The following is a 23,654-nucleotide window of genomic DNA, read 5'->3' on the forward strand; positions in this document are numbered from 1 at the left end:
AATATGGCGCAGCCGAGATACACAATGCCGGTCCTGTGTATCTCGGCTCTTGTCTGCTTTTCTCGTCTCCTCTCCCAGTCCCGCCCAGTCCCGCCCTATGATGGACATAACACAGGTCAAATAGCGGGACTGGGCGTGACTGTGAGCGGAGCCAAGCGCCGCCGATATACATACATAGCCGAGTGTACTCGGCTAGCTCCGCTCACAGTCAGGCCCAGTCCCTGTGTTATGTCCATCATAGGGTGGGACTAGGCATGACTGTGAGCGGAACTAGCCAAGTATAGCCGAGTACACTCGGCTGGGGCCCACGGGGCCCTCTATTGGGCGGGGGCCCATGGACTTGAGCCCAGTCAAGCCCAATGGTAAGTCCGGCCCTGTATATATATATATATATACGTAATACCCACAGCAGTACGTGCTATGATGGCTGTGTCCTTTTGGTAACTGTCCCGCTGATAACTCGGAAACAACCACTTATGGCCCTGACAGAGATCCAGAAGCTGGCATCTAACAGTAAACCGAAAAAAGGTAAGAGAATTCAATCTTGATGTGTTGCACAAGGAGGACAAAAAGAGGAAATGTGGTCAGGACCAGCCTCAAAATTAATGGCGGTGGGTAACTAGGGGGTAGGAGCGAGGGCAGAGTCTACCTAAACATATGCGGCACAGCTACACTGTTTGCTGGATAGCATGAGCATTTCACAGACTTTATAATTAACAAACAGTAATTTAGCTTATGTAATAACTAATATACACATACATATAGACAGTTTATATAAAATTATTTTATATTTTTACAGATAACTGGACAATGCTAAAATGAAGTCAAATAGCTGGAAGTCAAAATCCTGGAAGTTTCTGTCAGCCTTTCTCAGTCGCTTTTTTTTTTGTGTACATGGGATCTTTATGATATGTTGTACTGTGGAGGAGACAGAGAATGATGATTACATGTATTTGCTCTGTATTATTGTCCTCTTGTTCATTGAGATGGTCATCACACTGGCATTAACAGAGAAAGGAGAATGGAAATGGTAATACCATATGTAAAAGCATATATAATTATAATGCAAAAAAAGACAGCTTAGTTGTCATAAATTAAACAAATATGCATGAATGACTATGCCTCATTAAAAAAAATGCAATAATATGCAATAATATTTGATAATATGTGAAACATTGGTAAAGTGTGCTAATTCAAGAAGCTATACAGCAAAAGTAGACAAATATGCAGGAATACCTACCCCTAATTTAAAAAAAAAAAAAACCACAAAACAAAAATTGCAGTAATATGTTAATATGTGATAATAAGGTCTCTGTGTGGGGAAGCCCAACCAATATTTTTAAATCAGCATTTTTGAATCAGTGGAGATATATAAAGTTGTCTCAGTTCATTCGGAGCCTCCCGCAACCTATTTGCTCTATGAATGAAGCGATTATGCAAAATAAAGACCTGCAGCATAGTATTTCTCAATTTTATAAAGCTTTTGTGATCTTGCAAAATCTGGGTTATATAGGGTATATAACCTACCTATATGTCCGCCACTTCATGCAGTATGGAGGAGGTAGATTTTAAACTCCTTACCAAATGGCACCCTACATCAGTATAATTATATGCTATGTAGAAGTCAAATCCATTGTGTTGGAGAGAATGTGGGAGTCGAGCAACACATGGGCATATATGGTGGTCCTGCCCTATGATTCGTTCGTTATGGGAGGAAGTGGTGAAAGCAATTTCTTTGATACAAGGGGAAGTAATCAGACCTGAACCATTGGCATTTTTATTTCATTGTACAAAGGAATCAATAGGTCAATATAGGGTGTGCATAACCCCAAATCTTTAATTCCATTTTACTGGAGAAAGCGATCTATACCTACTATTTCCAAATGGTTACGAAAGGTCTTTGTTTAATGGAAGAATTAACATGTAGGAATAAGGGGCTGATCAGAAAACATTTTAAGACATGGGCAAAATGGTATGAATCTAAAACTACTTTACTGTACTATGAAATAATTGCAGACTCCTAAGTAAAGCATGACAGAACGAGATACATTAAATAACCTTTAGTTTTTTGGGTTTTTTGTCGCAGGGCAACCTATAGTTGGTGAAATTGACTTCTTGTATGCCCGTATAGGCCAGTATTTATATGTTTTCCTCCAACTTTTGACCTCAAATGGTAAGGAATTTGTGAAGGATAGTAATGATATCATATCAATGTTACAGGAACAGGTCATAAGTGAATCCACGCTATTGGTGACAATCGACGTGGAGTCATTGTATACAAATATTAACCAGGATGATGCCCTTAATGCAGCCAAGTGGGCCTTGCATGGACTTACATATCTTAAACAGACACAAATTGATTTAATATTAGATGGACTCCATATGACGATGTCAAACAATTATTTTGGCCACCAAGGTGAATTTTTTAACCAAATAAGAGGTGTGGCTATGGAAGCTAGCTGCCCCCAGTATAGCCAATATTTTTCTTAATAAATGAGAGGAGGAGGAAGTTTAAAGGTATTGCTTGATTTGAGATGTTATCGTTTGTGCATCATCGACAATATCCTGCTTGTATAGGAGGGGTCAGAGGAGAGGCTGATTTCCTTCATAAATGAACTAAATAGGATAGGAGTAAGTATAATATCAAACTTACTGCCAATTGGAGTGATAAAGTGATACTATTTTTGGATTAAGAGATTTCTAAGGTTAAACAGAGCCTGGTGACCCATACTCAATTCATGGAGGTGGATAGAAATGGGTATAGTTGCCAGAAATGTCCTGGATCCACCAAAAAGAACTAAAACTTTTCTAGATAGAGTAGGATTTTTTAGATGTGGGAGGTGCATTTCATGTAAAACTAGTAATGATAAAGGAAGAAAGGTGGAGCAGTTTTACTCCACAATGGGGAAAGAATAAAACATTGATAAATGTATCACCTGTGGCACTAGGTATGTCACTTATCTCCTCACTTGTCCATGTGGTTTGAACTATTTGGGGAGAACTACTAGACCACTGTTCAAGGGCATTAATGAACATGTAAATTACGTCAGAAAGGGAGTGAAACATCATAGTGTATCAAATCATTTTAGATTGATGCACAACAGAGATCCTTTGAGTATGAGCTTTGTGGGTATTGACAGGCAGGGGCGTCACTAGGGGGGGCCAGAGGGGGCCATGGCTCCAACATTATACTGTGCCCCCTATTTGCCCCCCCATCTTAAAAAAACTGACACTGGGAATGCAGGGGACAGGTATGGACTGAGCCGCTGTGTTGCTGGCTCTGGCTCCGCCTCCACCTCCTGAGTCTACTCCCGGCCACTGGTTGCTATAACCGCCTCGCGTCTAGCAACCAGTGATGTCAGAGCCAGCATTGATGTCTTTCTCTCCCCTCCTTCCTCTCTTGCGCTGAATGATACACAGATGATCTGCTCCTTCTCCCCCTCCCCTCTCCTGTGTGTGTACCGCAGGAAGTGTGAGCTCCTTAGCTTCACACTTGACATCCATGGAGCACACACAGGAGAGGGGAGGGGGAAAAGGAGCAGATTGTCTGTGTATCATTCAGTGCAAGAGAGGAATGAGGGGAGAGAGAGACATCAATGACGGCTCTCGGGCTCTTAGCTGTTCCATGCAGGGACAAACCCTCCCCCCCCCCCCCCCCCAGCATCAGTCAATTTCACAGCAGCCAGGCTAGTTAGCCTATCAGCTGCAGGAGCCAAACTGCAGACGCTGGATACCGGCTGAAAATACATTTGTCCCCGATCTGCCTGCATTGTAAAGAAGGTCGGTTCTTGAGAGGACCCATATGATGTCGGGAGGGAGGAAGGGAGGAAGGCACTTATCGTGAGCTTCAGCTACCTATTGGCTGGGAAGGCAGCAGGGGCGGTGCTTCTGCCTCCTTAGCCAATGGGTACACACAGTGCATTGTCCTTCCCTGCATATTCATCCCACGGGCTTCCAGAAGCTGCAGAAGTTCCTGCAATGATCGAGGTGAGAGAGGAGAAAAGTTACTTTTACTTTCTCCTGATACATCGGCATCTTTCACCCCCAGCTTTACTTTCCTTCTCTCTGTGTATTACATGGCTCCACATTCTCCTGATAAGACTATGCAGTGATCAGACACTCACACACAATCCTCATCCCCCTCCCCTTTCCAGTTCACTAGCTGCTGTTACTTTCTGCTCTCCACTCCCATAAATCTGCACTAAACACATCCTGCAGCCTCCAGTCTCAGATTTGGGCATTCCAAACTAGGAGTACACACACTGACTGTGTGCATGGCACCCTTTCATTCCCAGCTTACTTCCAACTGTTATGCAGCCTCATACATTCTTTACAGTCCTTAAATATATTTTTTTCTTTCAGCCAGCAGGCTAGTATAGTACTAGAGTGAGACTCAGACTGCAGATGTTGCTACAATATACTGCTGTTACTACTTTTGACAAGAGTAGTAAAAGTATACAGTGCAAACACTGTCTGCAGCCATGAAAGATACAGCCACAGCACCTGTGATCATCATTATCATGCTGATGATCACACTGTACAGCCTATATACAGTACAGTCACATGAAGTACAGTGTAATCATCAGCATGATAATGATGATCATAGGTGCTGTGGCTGTATCTTTCATGGGTGCAGACAGTGTTTGCACTGTATACTTTTACTTCTGGCTTTTTTTCAGCTGAAATGTGGCACTCCTAAAATCTGGACTCTGTAAGTAGCACACCCTGTACTCTGCACGTAGCACACCCTGTACTCTGCACGTAGCACACTCCGGACCCTGTACTCTGCATGTAGCACACCATGGACCCTGTACTCTGCACATAGCACACCATGGACCCTGTACTCTGCACGTAGAACACCATGGACCCTGTACTCTGCACGTAGCACACCATGGACCCTGTACTCTGCACGTAGCACACCCTGAATTCTGTACTCTGCACGTAGCACACCCTGAACTCAGTACTCTGCACATAGCACACCCTGAATTCTGTATTCTGCACGTAGTACACCCTGAACTCAGTACGCTGCATGTAGCGCACCCTGAGCCCAGTACTCTGCACGTAGCACACCCTGGGTATGGGTATAGAATTGCGTTTTATAGTTGGCCCCCCTACTTTTGTCCCTGTCCCCCCATTTGCCCACCCTAAATATGAAAGCTGGAGACGCCACTGTTGACAGGGTCTTCAAACACTGGTAGGGTAGTGACCTCCGAAAACAAATATCCCAGAATGAGGCCAAGTGGATATTTGAACTTAGATCATTACAGCCTTTTGGCTTTAATGTTGACATAGATCTGAACTGCTTTATTACCAATTTTTGAGATTTTCTCCTATTTTTACGTACCCTTTTTAATAACATTTAATAACTTTTTTTGATCTCTTGAACAAACTGCTGAGTTTGACTGTCTGTAGGTGTGTAATGCCGACGTTGAGGGTCCCCCCGAATATGTAGGTGTTTCTTGGGGGATCTTCTTGGCCCTTGATCCTGACCTTCCTAGACTTTTTAGTTAATAATTGTATTTTATTTTTATTTTAATTATATATTTTCTTGCAGATATGTGATTTTATTGTAGGGATACATATATTTTTAGGTTTGCAAGGGTACTGCTTCCATAATTAGGGAGTATTCATCTTTGTTCCCAGAGGCTCATCTCTGGGATGGTTAATTATACCATTAGTGGCCCTTATATTGTCTATTTATAGGGAGTACACATGGTCGGACTTTGTTCGGACATTCCGACAACAAAATCCTAGGATTTTTTCAGACGGATGTTGGCTCAAACTTGTTTTGCCTACACACGGTCGCACAAAGTTGTCGGAATTTCCGATCGACAACCACGAGGTCACGTACACCACGTACGACGAGACTAGAAAAGGCCGGTTCAGAACCAAGCGTGGCACCCTTTGGGCTCCTTTTGCTAATCCCGTGTTAGTAAAAGTTTGGTGAGAGACGATTCGCGCTTTTTCAGACTCGTGGCTTTCAGATCGTTTTCTGCCGTTCAGTTTGTGCTTGTGGGTTTGTATCTGCTCTTCAGTGCGTGCAAGCAAGTTCCGTGTGACTTTAGGTAGTCATTGTATTCTTGTTCGTTCGTTACTGGTTTTCAGGTCGCTCTTCACAGGCCTTGCTGTTCTTCAGTGCGTTCTGTTACTTCGTTCTGAGCAGCCGACCGTTTTCTAGCCATGTTTCGTATGCGTACTCCTCGTAGAGTTCGTGCTGTGCGGGGGCTTGGTGTTGGGGTCCTGACCTTGACACAAGTCCAGTCCATGAACAGGGTGGGGAGGAGTTCATGGACCAAGAATTGGTTGCTTCAGCGTGACCAGTTCTCTCATATGCCTTTGCTCCGTAAGATCCGTGAGAATAATCCTGATGATTTCAGTAACTTTCTCAGGATGACGGACCCCGTGTTTCACCGTCTGTTGGCTTCGCTGACCCCCTATATCAGCAGGCAGGATACCTGCATGAGGCAAGCCATCACTGCGGAGCAGAGGTTGGTCGCTACCTTGCGGTATTTGGCCACAGGGAGAAGCCTGCAGGACCTCAAGTTCTCGACAGGCATCTCCCCCCAGGCTCTGGGGATCATTATCCCAGAGACCTGTTCTGCCATCATCCAGGTCCTGCAGAAGGAGTATATGAAGGTAAGATTTTTATCCTTTTATATCCCATTTTATTGTATTGAATGTTTGATAATATATTGTATTTCTTTCCTCATTCCCTAATTACCATGATTGTAATATGCTGTGAATGTCCCCTTTGTCCTCATGCATGCTGGATTTTTATGTAATTATTATTTTATGTCCTTCATACATATTTGCCCTTCAATAACCTCTCCAGCATGGTGTCTCCTGCCCTATATTCACCTCATGTAGTCACTTAACAATGTATTTTATCAGCTCTATAGTAGTGCTTTACCCCAAACACCCCCTAAAATGTTTGGAAATGTTATTTTTGATTTAAATTCAGGCAGAGTGCCAGAGGCTTTTTTTGTGGTGTCCCCAAATTTTTTGTAACCCTCCCTCCCCCAACTGCTAAGTCAGCTGATCCCAATTCTCTATCTATCCTCAATCATCTATCTGCTGACTTTGCCAAACCCATACACACTATACCCACCTCTTTACTGGTGAGATTTATGGATGAATTCCCCAAAGCATGTAGTGCAAGGGCCTGCCTGTATACTTTCCAATGGTACTGTTTAAAGTTCTTGTATCCTATTATTATCTTGATAGGTAATAGCAGAATGTTCAAATGTGCTCAAATGTGTACAGTGTGTATTTATATCTTTGTATTATGACACTTCTTACCTGTCCAGTGGTCTGCCAATAGTGTAACTAAGGAGGGTCTGTTCCAAGTAATACCCATTATTTAGGCATTCATCTCTCAATGAAGTGAAGAGGGTTACCTGTCCAAGAGTTCCCCCCCCCCTATAATGTTAGAAATGGCCCATGAGGGGGGGAGGGGGAATATGATAGGTGTACCTTATACTTTGTTGCCCCATAATGTTTGTGTCTAATCTGCTTGCCATGTTTCTGTGAAAAAATAGTAATGTTTATTGTTGTTTCCTCAACAGTTTCCTTCCACGCCACAGGAATGGCAGACTGTGGCCTCCCACTTTGCCCAGCGGTGGGACTTCCCTAACTGCGGAGGGGCAATTGATGGGAAACACGTCCACATCGTCCCACCACCCAACTCGGGGTCGTACTATTATAATTACAAGGGGTTTAATAGTATAGTGATGTTGGCGGTGGTGTCGGCTAATTACGAGTTCTTGTATGTGGACGTGGGGAAAAATGGCCGGATGTCCGATGGTGGAGTGATCGCCCAGACGGAGTTCTACAGGCGTCTCCAGAATGGCAGCTTGGACTTGCCACCTCCAGAGGACAATGTTGAAGGTCTCCCATTTGTGTTCATTGCTGATGAAGCATTTGCGCTGGGGGACCACCTGATGCGGCCATTCCTGATGAGGACCCTCACCCCGGAACAGAGGGTTTTTAATTACCGGCTGGCCAGAGCCCGAAGAGTGGTGGAGAACACATTTGGAATCCTGGCCAGCCAGTTCCGATTATTTCTGACACCCATCCATATGGCGGAGTATAAACTGAACCATATAATACTTGCCTGCTGTGTTCTCCATAATTTTTTAAGAAAACATTCAGCCAACTATGCTGGCTCAGTTGGGCCTGAGGCCGGAATCCCAAATCCATCAACACTGACGGCGCTTGAAAGTGGCCATCCTGGCTTGCGCTCCCTGAGTGCCCGTGATGTCCGGTTACGCTACCTGGAGTTCTTTGCGGGTAGGGGGGCTATCAATATGCCAGACAATCTGTGAAACCTTTTTCAAATAAAAAACAACCAAAAGAAATTCTTTGTGGACATTTACTGCTTGTGTTTGTTTTAGCTGACCCTGACAGAAATGTGTTGAGTGCAGAAAATGTCGTGATTGGGTAACCTTATAAAAAACAGTGTTGGCTGGTACTTCCTAAATGCAAAAACACATTTCACTACAAGTGCACTTGCAACTGCACTGAACCTGCACTTGTAGTGCAAAGTGTATTTGCCCTTAGGAAATAACCCCCATTTTTGCATAAAACAGCAATTACATCACCCCAAAAGTGTTGTAGTGTTGACACAATAATCCACACATTCTTGAGTAAGGCACTTTTTTATACCTGCACAATCACATGTGCATTTACGAAAGGTTTTTAAAACAAACAAACATGTTTGTTGTATAACAATTTTTGCAGTAGCATTATCAAAACTCGAAATATCCATTTTTAGATAAAACAGGCCTGTGTAAAACCAACAAGAAAGCCAAAAAACTTGAACTTACAAAGTTCACATATGGTAAAACCTGAATGATATATCAGACATCAGTATTTAGGAACTGGGTTTGATATAGCATTCAGATGGGGGGAACTCACCCCTGGAAAAGCCAAATTTGGAAGATGCACACCAATTTACGAATGTCAACATGTGCTATCTGCCATCAGGGGGGATCAAGGGACGTGTTTTGGGGGAGCAAGCCCTTCCTCAACGCGACTTTTTAATTGAGGAAGGGGTTGCACCCCCAAAACGCGTCCATTGATTTCCCGTGATGGCAGATAGCACATGTTGGCACACTGTGTGCATCCTCCAAATTTTGCCTTTCTAAACATTGTAAAAATTTTTGCAAGATTGGACCACAAGTAAACAGGTGATTTTGTGGGGTTTAAATTCGCCCCAAAACATCAATGATGTTATTATTTTTTTTAATAACATCACTGATTTGTTGCTGTATGTTGTGCAATTCGAGATTACACCCCATGATCTCCCCAATCAGTATCTGGGCACTTTCAGATGTGAAACGTTCTGGATCCACAACATCACGATCACCTAAAAAGAGATAAAGAACAAAAAAAAAGGTATCAAAAATCTGCCACCATCCATCTCTTTTACCTGAGCCTGTGGTCGCAGACACTCACCCGATCTCCGAACAGCAAACACTACGGGGCGTTCGCAGGAAATACGAGCACCACGGAACACACCATAATGCACTGGGAGATTGCAGTGCATTAGTGTCTGATCAGGCTCAGGGAGACTAAGTCCATGCCCCACACTATATAAGGCTGCTTACATAGCGGCCCTGTGTAGTGTTGTTGGCGTGGACAGAGCAATAGATTGAGCTAGATTAGGCAGGCAGTAAGGATGAGCCGAACACCCCCTGTTCGGTTCGCACCAGAACATGCGAACAGGCAAAAAATTTGTTCGAACACGCGAACACCGTTAAAGTCTATGGGACACGAACATGAATAATCAAAAGTGCTAATTTTAAAGGCTTATATGCAAGTTATTGTCATAAAAAGTGTTTGGGGACCTTGGTCCTGCCCCAGGGGACATGGATCAATGCAAAAAAAAGTTTTAAAAAAGTCTGTTTTTTCGGGAGCAGTGATTTTAATAATGCTTAAAGTGAAACAGTAAAAGTGTAATATTCCTTTAAATTTCGTACCTGGGGGGTGTCTATAGTATGCCTGTAAAGGGGCGCATGGTTCCCGTGTTTAGAACAGTCTGACACCAAAATGACATTTCAAAGGAAAAAAAGTCATTTAAAACTACTCGCGGCTATTAATGAATTTCCGGTCCGACAATACACATAAAAGTTCATTGATAAAAACAGCATGGGAATTCCCCACAGGGGAACCCCGAGCCAAAATTAAAAAGAAATGACGTGGGGGGTCCCCCTAAATTCCATACCAGGCCCTTCAGGTCTGGTATGGATTTTAAGGGGAACCCCACGCCAAAATTTGAAAAAAAATGGCGTGGGGTCTCCCCAAAAATCCATACCAGACCCTTATCCAAGCACGCAACCTGGTAGGCTGCAGGAAAAGAGGGGGGGACCAGAGAGCGGCCCCCCTCCTGAACCGTTCCAGGGCTGGGATCTAGGGGTCCCCTTGTTAAAGAGGGCTTCCAGATTCGGATAAGCCCCCCGCCCACAGACCCCCACAACCACCGGGCAAGGGTTGTGGTGGGGATGAGGCCCTTGTCCCCATCAACATGGGGACAAGGTGTTTTGGGGGGCTAACCCAAAGCACCCTCCCAATGTTGAGGGCATGTGGCCTGGTACAGGAGGGGGGGCGCTCTCTCGTCCCCCCTCTTTTCCTGCGGCCTGCCAGGTTGCGTGCTCGGATAAGGGTCTGGTATCGATTTTTGGGGGGACCCCGCTCCGTTTTTTTTTATTTTGGCACGGGGTTCCCCTTAAAATCCTTACCAGACCTGAAGGGTCTGGTATAGATTTTGAGGGGGACCCCACGCCATTTTTATTTTTAAATTTTGGCCGGGGTTACCCTTAATATCCATACCAGACCTGAAGGGCCTGGTATTGAACTTAGGGGGACCCCCCACGTCATTTTTTTTTTTAATTTTGGTTCGGGGTTCCCCTATGAGGAATTCCCATGCCGTTTTTATCAATGAACTTTTATGTGTATTGTCAGACCGGCAATTCATTAATAACCGCGAGTCGTTTTAAATGACTTTTTCCCTTTGAAATGTCATTTTGCTGTCAGACTGTTCTAAACACGGGAAACATGCGCCCTTTTACAGGCATACTATAGACACCCCCCAGGTACGAAATTTAAAGGAATATTACACTTTTATTGTTTCACTTTAAGCATTATTAAAATCACTGCTCCCGAAAAAAACGGCCGTTTTTAAAACTTTTTTTTGCATTGATCCATGTCCCCTGGGGCAGGACCCAGGTCCCCAAACACTTTTTATGACAATAACTTGTATATAAGCCTTTAAAATTAGCACTTTTGATTATTCATGTTCGTGTCCCATAGACTTTAACGGTGTTCGCGTGTTCGAACAAATTTTTTCCCTGTTCGCAAGTTTTGGTGCGAAGCGAACAGGGGGGTGTTCGGCTCATCCCTAGTACTTATATAGCGCCGTCAATTTATGCAGCGCTTTACATATATATTGTACATTCACATCTGTCCCTACCCTCAAGGGGCTTACAATCACACATAATCTATGGTCCACGTTTAGTCATATCAGCAATTAAGGTAATTTATGGTATTTGTGATTTATTGGTTTTCCTTTTTCTCACTTGTTTGTGTTGCTTTTGTTTTTTTCACCATTCCTGCTGTTTTTAGCGGGTCAACATCACTCACTCAATTAATTAACAAATAATTTCTTATCTAGCACATTACATCACTTTATTATTTTTATGGCTCGGTTATAAGCATTTTTGAAGCTTCACTATACTTTCAATATATTTTCACTACATCATTCCTCTTTTTAGTCATTTTTTTCACACCAATAATAAATACACATTCACTGTTAAATACTGTTGACTTTCTATTAAAAATATATTTAAGTAATTCTGTTCATATCCCATAGGATAGAATTTTTAGAATTTTTTTCTGATGGATATTAACATTGACCTTTTTCTGACATATTGTCCTCACTATTATGCTGCAGGTGCTGCCTTTCTGTTGCCTCTAAAGGTATCAAAAGGGTGGCTTCTTGCAAGCCCTCCTGGGCTGTTGTTCTTTCCTGGGAGGGCAAGGACTGATCATGGAGTTTTTCACATCACTCAATAAAATTTTAAATTTCTGGTTATGAGATTCTACTTTCTAGTGGTAAATATATTATTGCTATACACATACTGTAGAAGTTAATATATGATGAAATGTCTTGAAATGTTCTGAGTTGTTTGTATTACCTCAGAGCAAATTATCCCCCCTGAAGAACACCACGACTGTATAGGTTGAAACGCGTCAGTGTTCAATATGGTCGACATTTTGAAATGTAACAATTACCTTTGTATTGTGTCCATTGCAATACTGTGAAAATGTACTGATTCGGTAACCATAGCTCATATATTATTTGAAACATGACATTGAATTTCACTTACTAATAAAGTAATAAAGCATTTTTATCAACAATTCTTTTTTTGATTCCTACTATATTTCTGCTTAAAAACCCCTCAGGGAACCCTTCTATAGTATACTGTTTTGGGGGGCGCAGCCACAGTTTCTCTCCCGTATGTGTTTTTTTCTATAATATAGCATTTAATAAATTTTGCCTTTTTTTTCTTTGTCCCCAGTCACCCACACTAATGTCCCCTGCCCCTTCACCCCCCCCCACAATAATGTCTTTTGCCCCCTTCACCCCCCCCCACACTAATGTCCTCTGCCCCCTTTACCCCCCCACAGTAATGTCCTCTGCCCCTTCAACTCCCCCCCAGTAATGTCCAGCTTCTCTGCAGTTCCTGGAAGAGTGGGGGCCAGTGAGATCGCAACTGACCTGTCAGCGAGGTGGTGAGCTGTCAGCGGTGTGGTGCCATTGCTCCGTTGACCAAGGGGTGGCTGCGGTGGACCCGTAGAGCGTAGGCTTGGTGGTAATGGTAGAAGTGGAGACGTGTGCGGCAGCGGGGTGAAGGAGGAGGAATTGGGAAGGGAGAGTGGAATGGGGCACACCTCTCTGTGACATCACACACCAGGCATGCAGATTCTCTGAGGATTGTCATTACACTGGGACACTCGCAGCTGGTGTTTGGGACTCGGGAATTGTTGTTTCCTAATGCACTGCTCAGTTCTCCCCAGTCACCACCCACCGCCACCAGGAACTTGAGCGAGGTCCGGACTACAACTCTGTAGCACAGCAGCCTGCCACCCACCGCCCCAGCCTAGCCCGCCCCTGTTCAAAGGCCAGTCCTGCAGGAAGCGGCTGCTAGCAGGAATGGTGTTCCTGCTGTGGAAAAAGTACAGGAACGCCGTTCCCGCAGGACTCGAGCCCTATATATATCTGCAGTGTTTTGCTATCTCTCTTCAAAGCACTATGTCCCGTAGCTGTCTCCTGCTCCGTTCTTCTGTTATCAGCCTGATAACTCCTGACTAGGGATGAGCCGAACACCCCTCGGTTTGCAGCAGAACGTGAACAGGCAAAACATTTGTGCAAACACCATTAAAGTCTACAGGACATGAATGTGGTAAATCAAAAGTGCTCGTTTTTAAAGGCTTATATGCAAGTTATTGCCCTAAAAAATGTATGAGGACTTGGGTCCTGTCCCAGGGCACATGTATCAATGCAAAAAAAGTTTTAAAAACTGATGTTTTTTCAGGAGCAGTGATTTAAATAATGCTTAAAGTGAAACAATAAAAATGAAATATTCCTTTAAAGATCGTGCCTGAGGGGTCTCCTTAGTCTGCCTGTAAAGTAGCGCATCTTTCCTATGTTCATAAGAGTACCACAGCAAAATGAAATTTTTAAAGGAAAAATGTCATTTAAAATTGCTTGTGACTGTAATGTATTGTCGGATCCCGGCAATATAGATAAAAATCATTGTAAAAAACGGCATGGGTCCCCCCCCATTCCATTACCAGGCCCTTTGGGACTGGTATGAATAATAAGAGGAACCCCGTGCCAAAATGTAAAAAAAAAAAATAATGCCATGTGGTCCCCCCAAAATCCATACCCTTCAGGTCTGGTATGGATATTAAGGGGAACCCCGTGCCAATTTTTTTTTTTAAATGGTGTGGGGGTCCTCCCCAAAATCCATACTAGACCCTTATCTGAGCATGCAACCTGGCAGCCCACAGGAAAAACAGGGACGAGAGAGCACCCCCCCTCCTGAACCATACCAGGCCACATGCCCTTAACATGGGGAGGGTGCTTTGGGATCCCCCCCAAACACCTTGTCCCCATGTTGATGGGGACAAGGGCCTCTTCCCTACAACCCTTACCCGGTGGTTGTGGGGTCTGTGGATGGGGGAGCTTATCGGAATCTGGAAGCCCCCTTTAACCACTTCAATACAGGGCACTTACACACCCTTCCTGCCCAGACCAATTTTCAGCTTTCAGCGCTCTCACACTTTGAATGCCAATTATTCAGTCATGCAACACTGTACCCAAACAAAATTTGTATAATTTTTTTCACACAAATAGAGCTTTCTTTTGGTGGTATTTTATCACCACTGTTTTTTTTTTTATTTTTTTGCAACATACGTGAAAAAAGAGCGAAAATTTTGAAAAAATTATTGAAAAAAATTCACATTTGCTAATATATATATATATATATAGATATATAGATAGATAGATAGATAGATAGATAGATAGATAGATAGATAGATAGATATATCTATATAGATATATCTATAGAGAGAGAGAGAGAGAGAGAGAGAGAGAGAGAGAGACAACAGAATCATTGTAAATTATACAGAAGTAATGGAAAAATTACATTTGACCCGTTTTTGATGGGAATATGGTTAGAATTATTATTTCTCATGGGGTTTATGGGAGGAATATCATGTTAATCATTAAACCTATTTCTGATACGAATATGCATATAATTATTTTTGTACATGGGGATTATGGGTGGAATATATATAGGAATATATTAAACCTAACTACAATATTCCACCCATAATCCCCATGTAGAAAAATAATTATATGCAAATTCTTAAAACAAATAAGTTAAATTTGTTCCTGAGTATCACCACCAATTGGTCTACAAAGTATTACTGCCCACCTCTACCTTGTTACCCACCACTGCGCCTCAGAGTATACACAAAATTATTTTGTGAAAAGTGTTGATGCAGATACCTAACTATAGCTGCCACTTTATATGAAAAATTAAACAAAGTGTTTTCTTCTGTAACGTGTAAAATAAAAAGTGAACAAGCGTCGCGGTTCAGCTCACCAGGAAAAGTGATTTGTCAGAGCGGCTGAGCGAGCGAGGAGTGGGTGAGATAAGCGAGCAGACGCCTGCATACCTCGGGTCCGCTGTGACCGCAACCCCTAACGAGTATTATCCAAGTTGTTGTGCTGTGCTGTGCATTGGAGTGCAGTGTGCTGTGGAAGTTTTTATTGTGCAATTTTTGAATTTTAAAAGTGTGAGTTTAACCACTGAAGATTTGGCATGTGTGTTTTTCATTAAACTGGTTGTACGAATTACACTATTGGAGCATTTTTTCATTTCACATGTGGAACGGGTTGTGCGCCTATATTTGGATGGCTGGTTTGTCGCTATAATCCTTCCTGTTTGGAAACACTAAGCATTGCAGCCTTACACGCAAGTGGGGGCAATTGGAGCTGGTGAGTGAGTTTTTCATTAGGAGTGGGTCCACTCAACACTTGGGTGCGGTGGAAGTTGGAAAGAAGACATCACTTTTTGAAAGACTTTATCACAATAACCTAATGAACATTTCTTTGCTGTTAAATGTTTTTTACGTTTTGTTTTGTCTTGAAGTAGATCCTGGCAAATTAATGAGCTATAGTGATATTCTCATTTTTTTGTGTGGAATTTTTCCAAAAACATTTTTTTTATATAACTCGTGATATGATTTTCACTCATCACCTGGTGTTCACGATATATATATGTATTTATATGTATTTACACTTTATCAGGTGTATAATTAGTTGAGGAGTCACTGTAAGGGTGTAATTATTTGTTTGAAGTAAGCGCCACTGTTTTATTCCACGTGTTGTTCACTTTTTATTTTACACTTTACAAAAGAAAACACTTTGTTTAATGTTCCTATGTATGTTTAACAGTTTGCTGACCAGTGCACTACGATATACGTTGGCACAATGGCACGGCTGCGCAAATGGGCGTACCTGTAGATCCCCTTTAAGACGTGGCATTGTGGGCGCGTGTGCGCACAGCTGGCGGGGCGCGCTCTGTGACCGCGCCCATGGGTCCCGTGGACTCTATGTCCGCCGGTGTCCCGCGATCGTGTCACAGAGCGGTAGAACAGGGAGATGCCTGTAAACAAGGCTTTTCCCTGTTCTGCCTAGTGACATGACAGATCTACTGCTTCCTGTCATCGGGAGCAGTGATCGCTGTCATGTCAGTGGTAGTCCATCCCCCCCACAGTTAGAATCACTCCCTAGGACACACCTAACCCCTTGATCGCCCCTAGTGTTTAACCCCTTCCCTGCCAGTGTCATTGATACAGTAATCAGTGCATTTTTATAGCACTGATCGCTGTATAAATGACAATGGTCCCAAAATAGTATCAAAAGTGTCCGATGTGTCCGTCATAATGTCGCAGTCACGATAAAAATCGCAGATCACCGCCATTACTAATAGAAACAAATTAATAATAAAAATGCCATAAATCTATCCCCTATTTTGTAGGCGTTATAACTTTTGCGCAAACCAATCAATATATGCTTATTGTGATTTTTTTAATTTATTTTTTTATTCTTTTACCAAAAATATGTAGAAGAATACATATCGGCCTAAACTGAGAAAGACATTTGTTTTTTTATATATTTTTGAGGGATATTTATTATAGCAAAAAGTAAAATATATTGCTTTTTTTTTCAAAATTGTCGCTCTTTTTTTGTTTATAGTGCAAAAAATAAAAACCGCAGAGGTGATCAAATACCACCAAAAGAAAGCTCTATTTGTGAGGAAAAAAGGACGTTAATTTTGTTTGGGTGCAACTTCGCACGACCGCACAATTGTCAGGTAAATCGACGCAGTGCCGTATCGCAAAAAGTGCTCTGGTCAGGAAGGGGTTAAATTCTTCTGGGGCTGAAGTGGTTAACTACAATATTCCACCCATAATCCCCATGTAGAAAAATTATTATATGCATAATATTATCAGTAATGTGTTAAATATGTTCATTGTCTGGTGTTAACATGATATTCCTCCCATAAACCCCATGAGAAATAATAATTCTACCCATATTCCCATCAAAAACAGGTCAAATGTAATTTTTCCATTAGCAAGTGAACAGTTAAACACTGCTTCTTGCAACATTGTACCAAGCACTGCAGGAAAGAATAACATATTTTGAGAAAAAAATCATTACCATATATATGTGTATAAAGTATACTGACATCTAGTGAGAGTTCTCATTATTGAAGCCAATTATCCAATTATCCCATCATCCCAATATGCAGTTTAGTACGTCCCCATTTTGGAAGGCCCTGGAGCACCAGGACAATGGAATTGCCCACAAAATGACCCAATTTTGGAAAACAATCACCCCAGTGTGTATTCTATGGGGCATAATGAGTCTTTTGAACGGTTCATTTTTTCCCACAAGTCTTCAGAAAACGTGGAAAGAAAATTAAAACGTATTTTTTTATTTCACACAAAGTGGTCAGTTTATAGTAAAAAATGACAACCCAAAATACATTCTGCTACTCCTCCTGAGTATGGCAATACCAAATGTGTGAGACTATTACACAGCCTGGCCGCATACAGAGGCCCAACATTGAAATAGTACCTTCAGGCGTGCTGGGAGCACAAATTATGCATCTCATTTCATTCCTACCACACTTTTGAAGGTCCTTGAGCACCAGGACAGTGGAATTACCCACAAAATGACCCCATTTTGGAAAGCAAACACCCAATGTATATTCTATGAGGCATGGGCTGCAGATAGGTACTCGGGTACTCTGGGCTGCAGATAGGTACTCGGGTACTCTGATGGGCTGGAGACAGGTACACGGGTAAATTGATGAGCTGCAGATAGGTACTCGGGTACTCTTATGGGCTGGTGACAGGTACTCGGTTACTCTGATGGGCTGGTGACAGGTATTCGGTTACTCTGATGAGCGGTGACAGGTACTCAGATGGACTGTGACAGGTACTCGGGTACTCAGATGGACTGTGACAGGTACTCGGGTACTCAAATGGACTGTGACAGGTACTCGGGTACTCATATGGACTGTGACAGATACTTTGATGGGTGGTGACAGGTCCTCTTTATTAGGGTGGGCAATCAGTGTGATTGGTGTACACTGTAAGTGGTAACAAGATGTTACCGCAATCTCCTTGTCACACACAATCGGTGTGTGAGGAGGAGAACCCGGTAACATCTCGTTACCACGGTTTGTTGACATTCTGTGACCAGCTGTGATTGGACACAGGCGGTCACGTGGGAAAGAGCCAATTTCATTGGCTCTTTACTGCGATCGGGGCTGGGCTGTGTCAGGGTGACAAGCCTCGTCCCCGATTGCCGCTCTGCGTGCGCCCTAGGGGCACGCATGAGCGCCGTTCAACTGGACAGTACATGTGACCGGCTGTGATTGGACACAGCAGGTCACATGGTAAAGAGCCATTTTTTAATTGGCTCTTTACACGGATCTGGGATGGGCTGTGTCCGAGGGACACGCCTCATCCCCGATCGCCGAGCTGCAGGCCTGCAGGAGCGGTGAGAAGCCGAGGACGTCATACGACGCCCCCCAGGATGGGAGATCCCATTTGCGGACGTCATTTGACTATGGCCCAGTATTGAAGTGGTTAACAAGGGGACCCCCAGATCCCGCCCCCCCCCATGTGAATGGGTATGGAGTACTTTGTACCCCTACTCATTCACCAAAAAAAGTAAAAATGACAGGAGACAGTTTTGGACAATTCCTTTATTAAAAAAGAAAAAGTTTCCCGCGATGTAAATCCATCGTCAATCACAGCACCGATGACTGACGTAAGTGGGTGGCCCCATCCCCTTCTGAGGTCATGTGATGTCACGTGACATCAGAGGGGCGGCATCACCTGTTTACATCACTGGGTGGCCCCGCCCTCAGCTGTATAACAGCTGTCATTGCAAAAAGGCTGCAGTCAGCGGCGACGCCTCCCATGAGTTTTTCCGTTTCTTTTTTCTCGGGACCATCGGCGCTGTGATTGAAGATGGATGGACATTGCAGGACACTTTTTTTTTATAAAAAAGGAATTGTCCAAAACTGTCTCCAGGGGGCTGTCTGCAGGGGGCAAAACTGTCTGCAGGGGGCTTCCAGATTCTGATAAGCCCCCTGCCCGCAGACGCCCACAACCCCCGGCATGGGTTGTGGGGAAGAGGCCCTTGTCCCCATCAACATAGGGACAAGGTGTTTTTGGGGGGGACTCCAAAGCAGCCTTCCCATGTTGAGGGCATGTGGGGCTGGTATGGTTCAGGAGGGGGGGCGCTCTATCGTCCCTTTCCTTTCCTGTGAGCTGCTAGGTTGCGTGCTCGGATAAGGCTCTGGTAAGGATTTCTGAGGGGACCCCACGCCTTTTTTTTTTTTTTGACTCAGGGTTCCCCTTAATATCCAAACCAGACCTGAAGGGCCTGGTAATGGACTGGGGGGGGAACTTGCGCTGTTTTTTTCAATAATTTTTATGTATATTGCCGGATTACAGCCATATAAAAACAAATAAAAATCAGCCGCACACTATAGGTAATCACATATGCCTAAAAAGTAAATGGGTAAACAATGGTAAGTGCAGCGCAATGTATATAATAAAATAAAGAAAAGAAATAAGTCCAGTCCATATGAGCAAAACAAAGCTAAATCCCGGAAGGATGGAACCCAAGATTCCTCGTGACAAAGAGTGAGCTAATTCCTTTGTGTAAAAAATGGATGACGACAAGAGGAGTTTGTCTTCGGTAGCAGGCCTGCACAGCTGGTCTGCTACGAAAGGTATATAGACGATTTGATCATGATATGGGAGGGGGGTTTGATTAGCCTTCAACTCTTTATGTCAAAGCTCAATGGTAACACTAAAAATATTTGTTTATCTTGGAACGCTGATGCTTCACGCATAGCCCTACTGGACTAGAAATTATTTCAAGCCAACCGACAGAAATGGATTCATACTACTGGATAGCTGCTACCACCATTCATGGCTATCTAATATACCCAGAGGTCAGTTCATCCGCCTACGGCGGAATTGTACTCTGGACTCTGATTACTTTGAACAGGCTAGTGTACTGGCTGATCACTTTTTGCAAAAAGGTAACACCAAGGAGCATATAAAGGGCGACATAGATAGCATTGGACTTATGGATCAAGCCACTCTAGTCGCAGATTCTGATAAAAGTAAAAAGAAGAATATAGAAAACTTTGAGTATAAAATAATTTTAGACTACAACATCCAACATAAGAAATTTGAGAGGATTATTATGAGACATTGGGACATCCTAGAAAAGGATAGTATTCTTGGCACAGTACTGTCCCCCCATCCGAGATTTATCTACAGGAGTCCACCTACTCTGAGGGATTTGTTAGCCCCTAGCGTGGTACATCCTCCAGTGATAAAGAAAAATAGAATCTTCAATTTTTTTGTCAGGATTTTATGCCTGTGGGAAATGCCCGGCATGTAAGCAATGCCGACATAACCACAAAAGAAGAAAGGAATTTACTGCCTATGCTACCAATAAAAAATATCAGATAAAACATCTCATTACATGTGACACAGTAGGAGTTGTGCGTATGTTGCAGTGCGACTGCGGACTCCAATATGTAGGCAGAACTTCCAGACCCATGGGTGTTCGCATAGCTGAACATGTAAGCAATATCAAAAGGGGAGTCAAAACACACAATGTTTCCAAACACTTTAGATTAGTCCATAATAGGGACCCCAGATGCCTTAAATTCTGGGGTCTCGAATAAGTTAATAAACACTGGAGAGGGGGAAACTATATTAGGCAGTTGAGCCAACGGGAATCCCTGTGGATTCATGAAACCCAGGTTTCGGTCCCAAAGGGGTTAAATGTTGAATTTGATCTCAACTGTTTTATATCAGATAAATAAGCATGTATATATTTGTTTCAAAAATGTTTTAATTATTGGATTTTATTTTAGATTGCTATATAGATGGCCGCGGGTAACTTTACTTTTATTTGTCCGTTCTTAAGCATAATATTTATTTGAAACCTTTCATGTTCGTTTTTTTATTATGGGTTGCATTTGGCTTTTTATACTGGTGTCCCCGTTTAGAAAGGCAACCGTTTTCTACAGAAGTTTCTCCTTCTGCCGGTTCCGCTACATTCTATGCAGACACCAGCTGCCTATTTAAACTTGTCGGGTGACTGTCTAGCTCCACCCTCGCTGACGAAGTCCTATCCGGACGTAATGCCGCGTACGGAGGAGGAGCTTATGCACGGACGTCACCCGCTGCCATCTCTGAGTGTGGTTACACACACTCGATCTACGGATCTCTTACTCACCGACCTTTGGCATTTTAAATGTTTTATGTTTGCGCCCATGTGCGCTGCACATACATGTCCATTTTATGACTTTATTTGAATAAACGGAGTACACTTAGAGTGTGTCCTGTGTCCTTTTATATCCAATGGGAAGGCGGTAACATCCTTACACCCACGGTCTGTGATCTGAAGATCTTTCCATTTTGAGCCTTCTGCTGGACGATTTCTTTCATCTGGCTGGAGCAAGGTCCTTTACAGCAGTACCAGGAGGTACCATCATCCCTGGTGAGATACATGTCTGTCTGACCTCCTGTAACTAAGAGGTCCATCCTTTCTGGTAAGCACAATTTGGTTCATATAGTGGAGGATATCGTCACCCATTTTTCACACGGAGGAATTCCATCCTTCCGGGATTTAGCACTGTTTTACTCATATGGACTGGACTTATTGCTTTTCTTTATTTTATTATATACATTGCGCTGCACTTACCATTGTTTACCCAATACATTACAGCCGCAAGCAGTTTTGAATGAAATTTTTTCCTTTAGAAATGTCATTTTGCTGCTCTCATTCAGTAAGCTATGTTTGGCTGCTATGTAAGCAGCCTTACATAATATGGGGCGTAGACTTAGCCCCCTGAGCCATGATTGGCCAAAGGCACCCTGTCTTTGGCCAATCATAGCTCTCACAGCAGAGCATGCTGTGATTGGCCAAAGCATGCAGGTCAGGTGCATGTTTGGCCAATCAGCCGCCGTCAATGCACTGCATTGACGATCTCCTAGTGCATTATGGGGCAATCGGTGGGCGCTCGAATTTCCCGTGAACGCCCCATAATGTTCTAAATTCGGCAAATGAGCAAACACCCAATTTGTTACTTATGTTCGAAACATTGGGCTCATCCCTACTCCTGACAAGTTCTCCATCTCATGATAAAAGCAGCCTAAGTTTTGTGTTGGGGAGGATGCTATAAATAGATTAGCAGAGCCCTGAATGATTCAATGAACAGAGCTGAAAGTGTCTACCTATGAGGAGAGGGGGTGTGTGTCCAGCTGTCTTGGCTGTATGCCCAGGGTTCAGTGCAGTGTTGAATAGGAAGAGAAAATCTCCTAGCAAGATGTGCACTTTCTAAACAGTATATAAAGCTGAAGACCGCAGATATACATGTAAAACTTATGTATGGAGATTTATTTCATCCTTGTGTATCATATGAGGCTGTTTACTTCACTGGGTATATGTGATGGTTTACATCCACTTTAATGCTACTTGGGACAGACTTGAGTGTAGCTTTGACAGCACTGTGGGGGCACGGGAATAGGAGTATGAATGGATTGGGGACATCGAAACTGACGATGATATGGAGCAATTTTCCAGGGGTGGGTTTCTTGCCTGCCAAACCCACAGGAGTGGTACGTGGCTGGGGGGAGGTAGCTGAGGATAATGTCATCCTCAGCAACCATGAAGACTTGGATTTCTCTGCCTTTAATAATTTGGGCTTCCTCATGCCCTGGAGCCTATGAACGGACTAGAATTTGTGGCATTAAGTAGAATGACCATTACTGGTCCTTCCTTGATCCACAATACAAGGAGAAAGTCTCAGCGCTCATCCTGCCATTGAAGAGGCAGCAGAGGATGAAAAATCTGGAGAATGCACTATGAAGGAACATGTATCACTTATTTCCATAGACTAACAGAATAAAGTTCCATGGACAAGGTGTCTCAGATCCTCCAGTAAGTGAGAAGCAGTGGTGGAAGTAGTTGCGTGAGTGATACTTTTATCAAATGTTTCAGTTCTCAGAGCCCAGTGCTGTCTGCTGCCTGCACCTATCGGCAATGGCTGCATCACATGGAGGCTAATGATCTGGGGTCCAGAGCAGATACAGAGACCCCCTGAATGGATGACCCCCTCAACTACTATGTCATATGGATGGACCACTGGCCAGAGATGGCCCAGTATGCAGTTGAATGTGCTCTCTGAACATGCATTTAGTGCAGCGGGGGGACTTGTGACAAACAAACTACTGCACCTGTCCATGGATACTGTTGGCTGTCTGACATTCATGAAAATGGATCAGTATCAGCTACCAAGCTGCAAGAATTTGTTGTTGAGTTATGGTGCTTTGTCTCTATGACCAAAACTTAATTTTTAGAAAGCTTCCTTTATGGAGGTAGAAATTGTTACATTTTTGGGCATGGGTAAATAGTGCATTGACCATTCATTTTTTGGGGGGTAACATTGCAGTACATCATTAAAAAT

At 43.2% G+C, this 23,654-nt stretch overlaps 1 protein-coding gene across 1 annotated transcript in view; it reads left to right on the forward strand.

Annotated features, from left to right (window-relative positions):
* Positions 1-818: 818 nt before the first annotated feature.
* LOC141110089 (transmembrane protein 26-like) overlaps positions 819-23,654 on the forward strand; it is a 56,406-nt gene continuing 33,570 nt past the window's right edge. Inside the window, exon 1 of the mRNA XM_073601310.1 lies at positions 819-1,030. Within this exon, the coding sequence (XP_073457411.1) occupies positions 819-1,030 (212 nt within the window). The remainder of the gene's footprint in view (positions 1,031-23,654) is intronic.

Source organism: Aquarana catesbeiana, linkage group LG10 (genome assembly GCF_042186555.1).
Source record: "Aquarana catesbeiana isolate 2022-GZ linkage group LG10, ASM4218655v1, whole genome shotgun sequence".
NCBI lineage: Eukaryota > Metazoa > Chordata > Amphibia > Anura > Ranidae > Aquarana > Aquarana catesbeiana.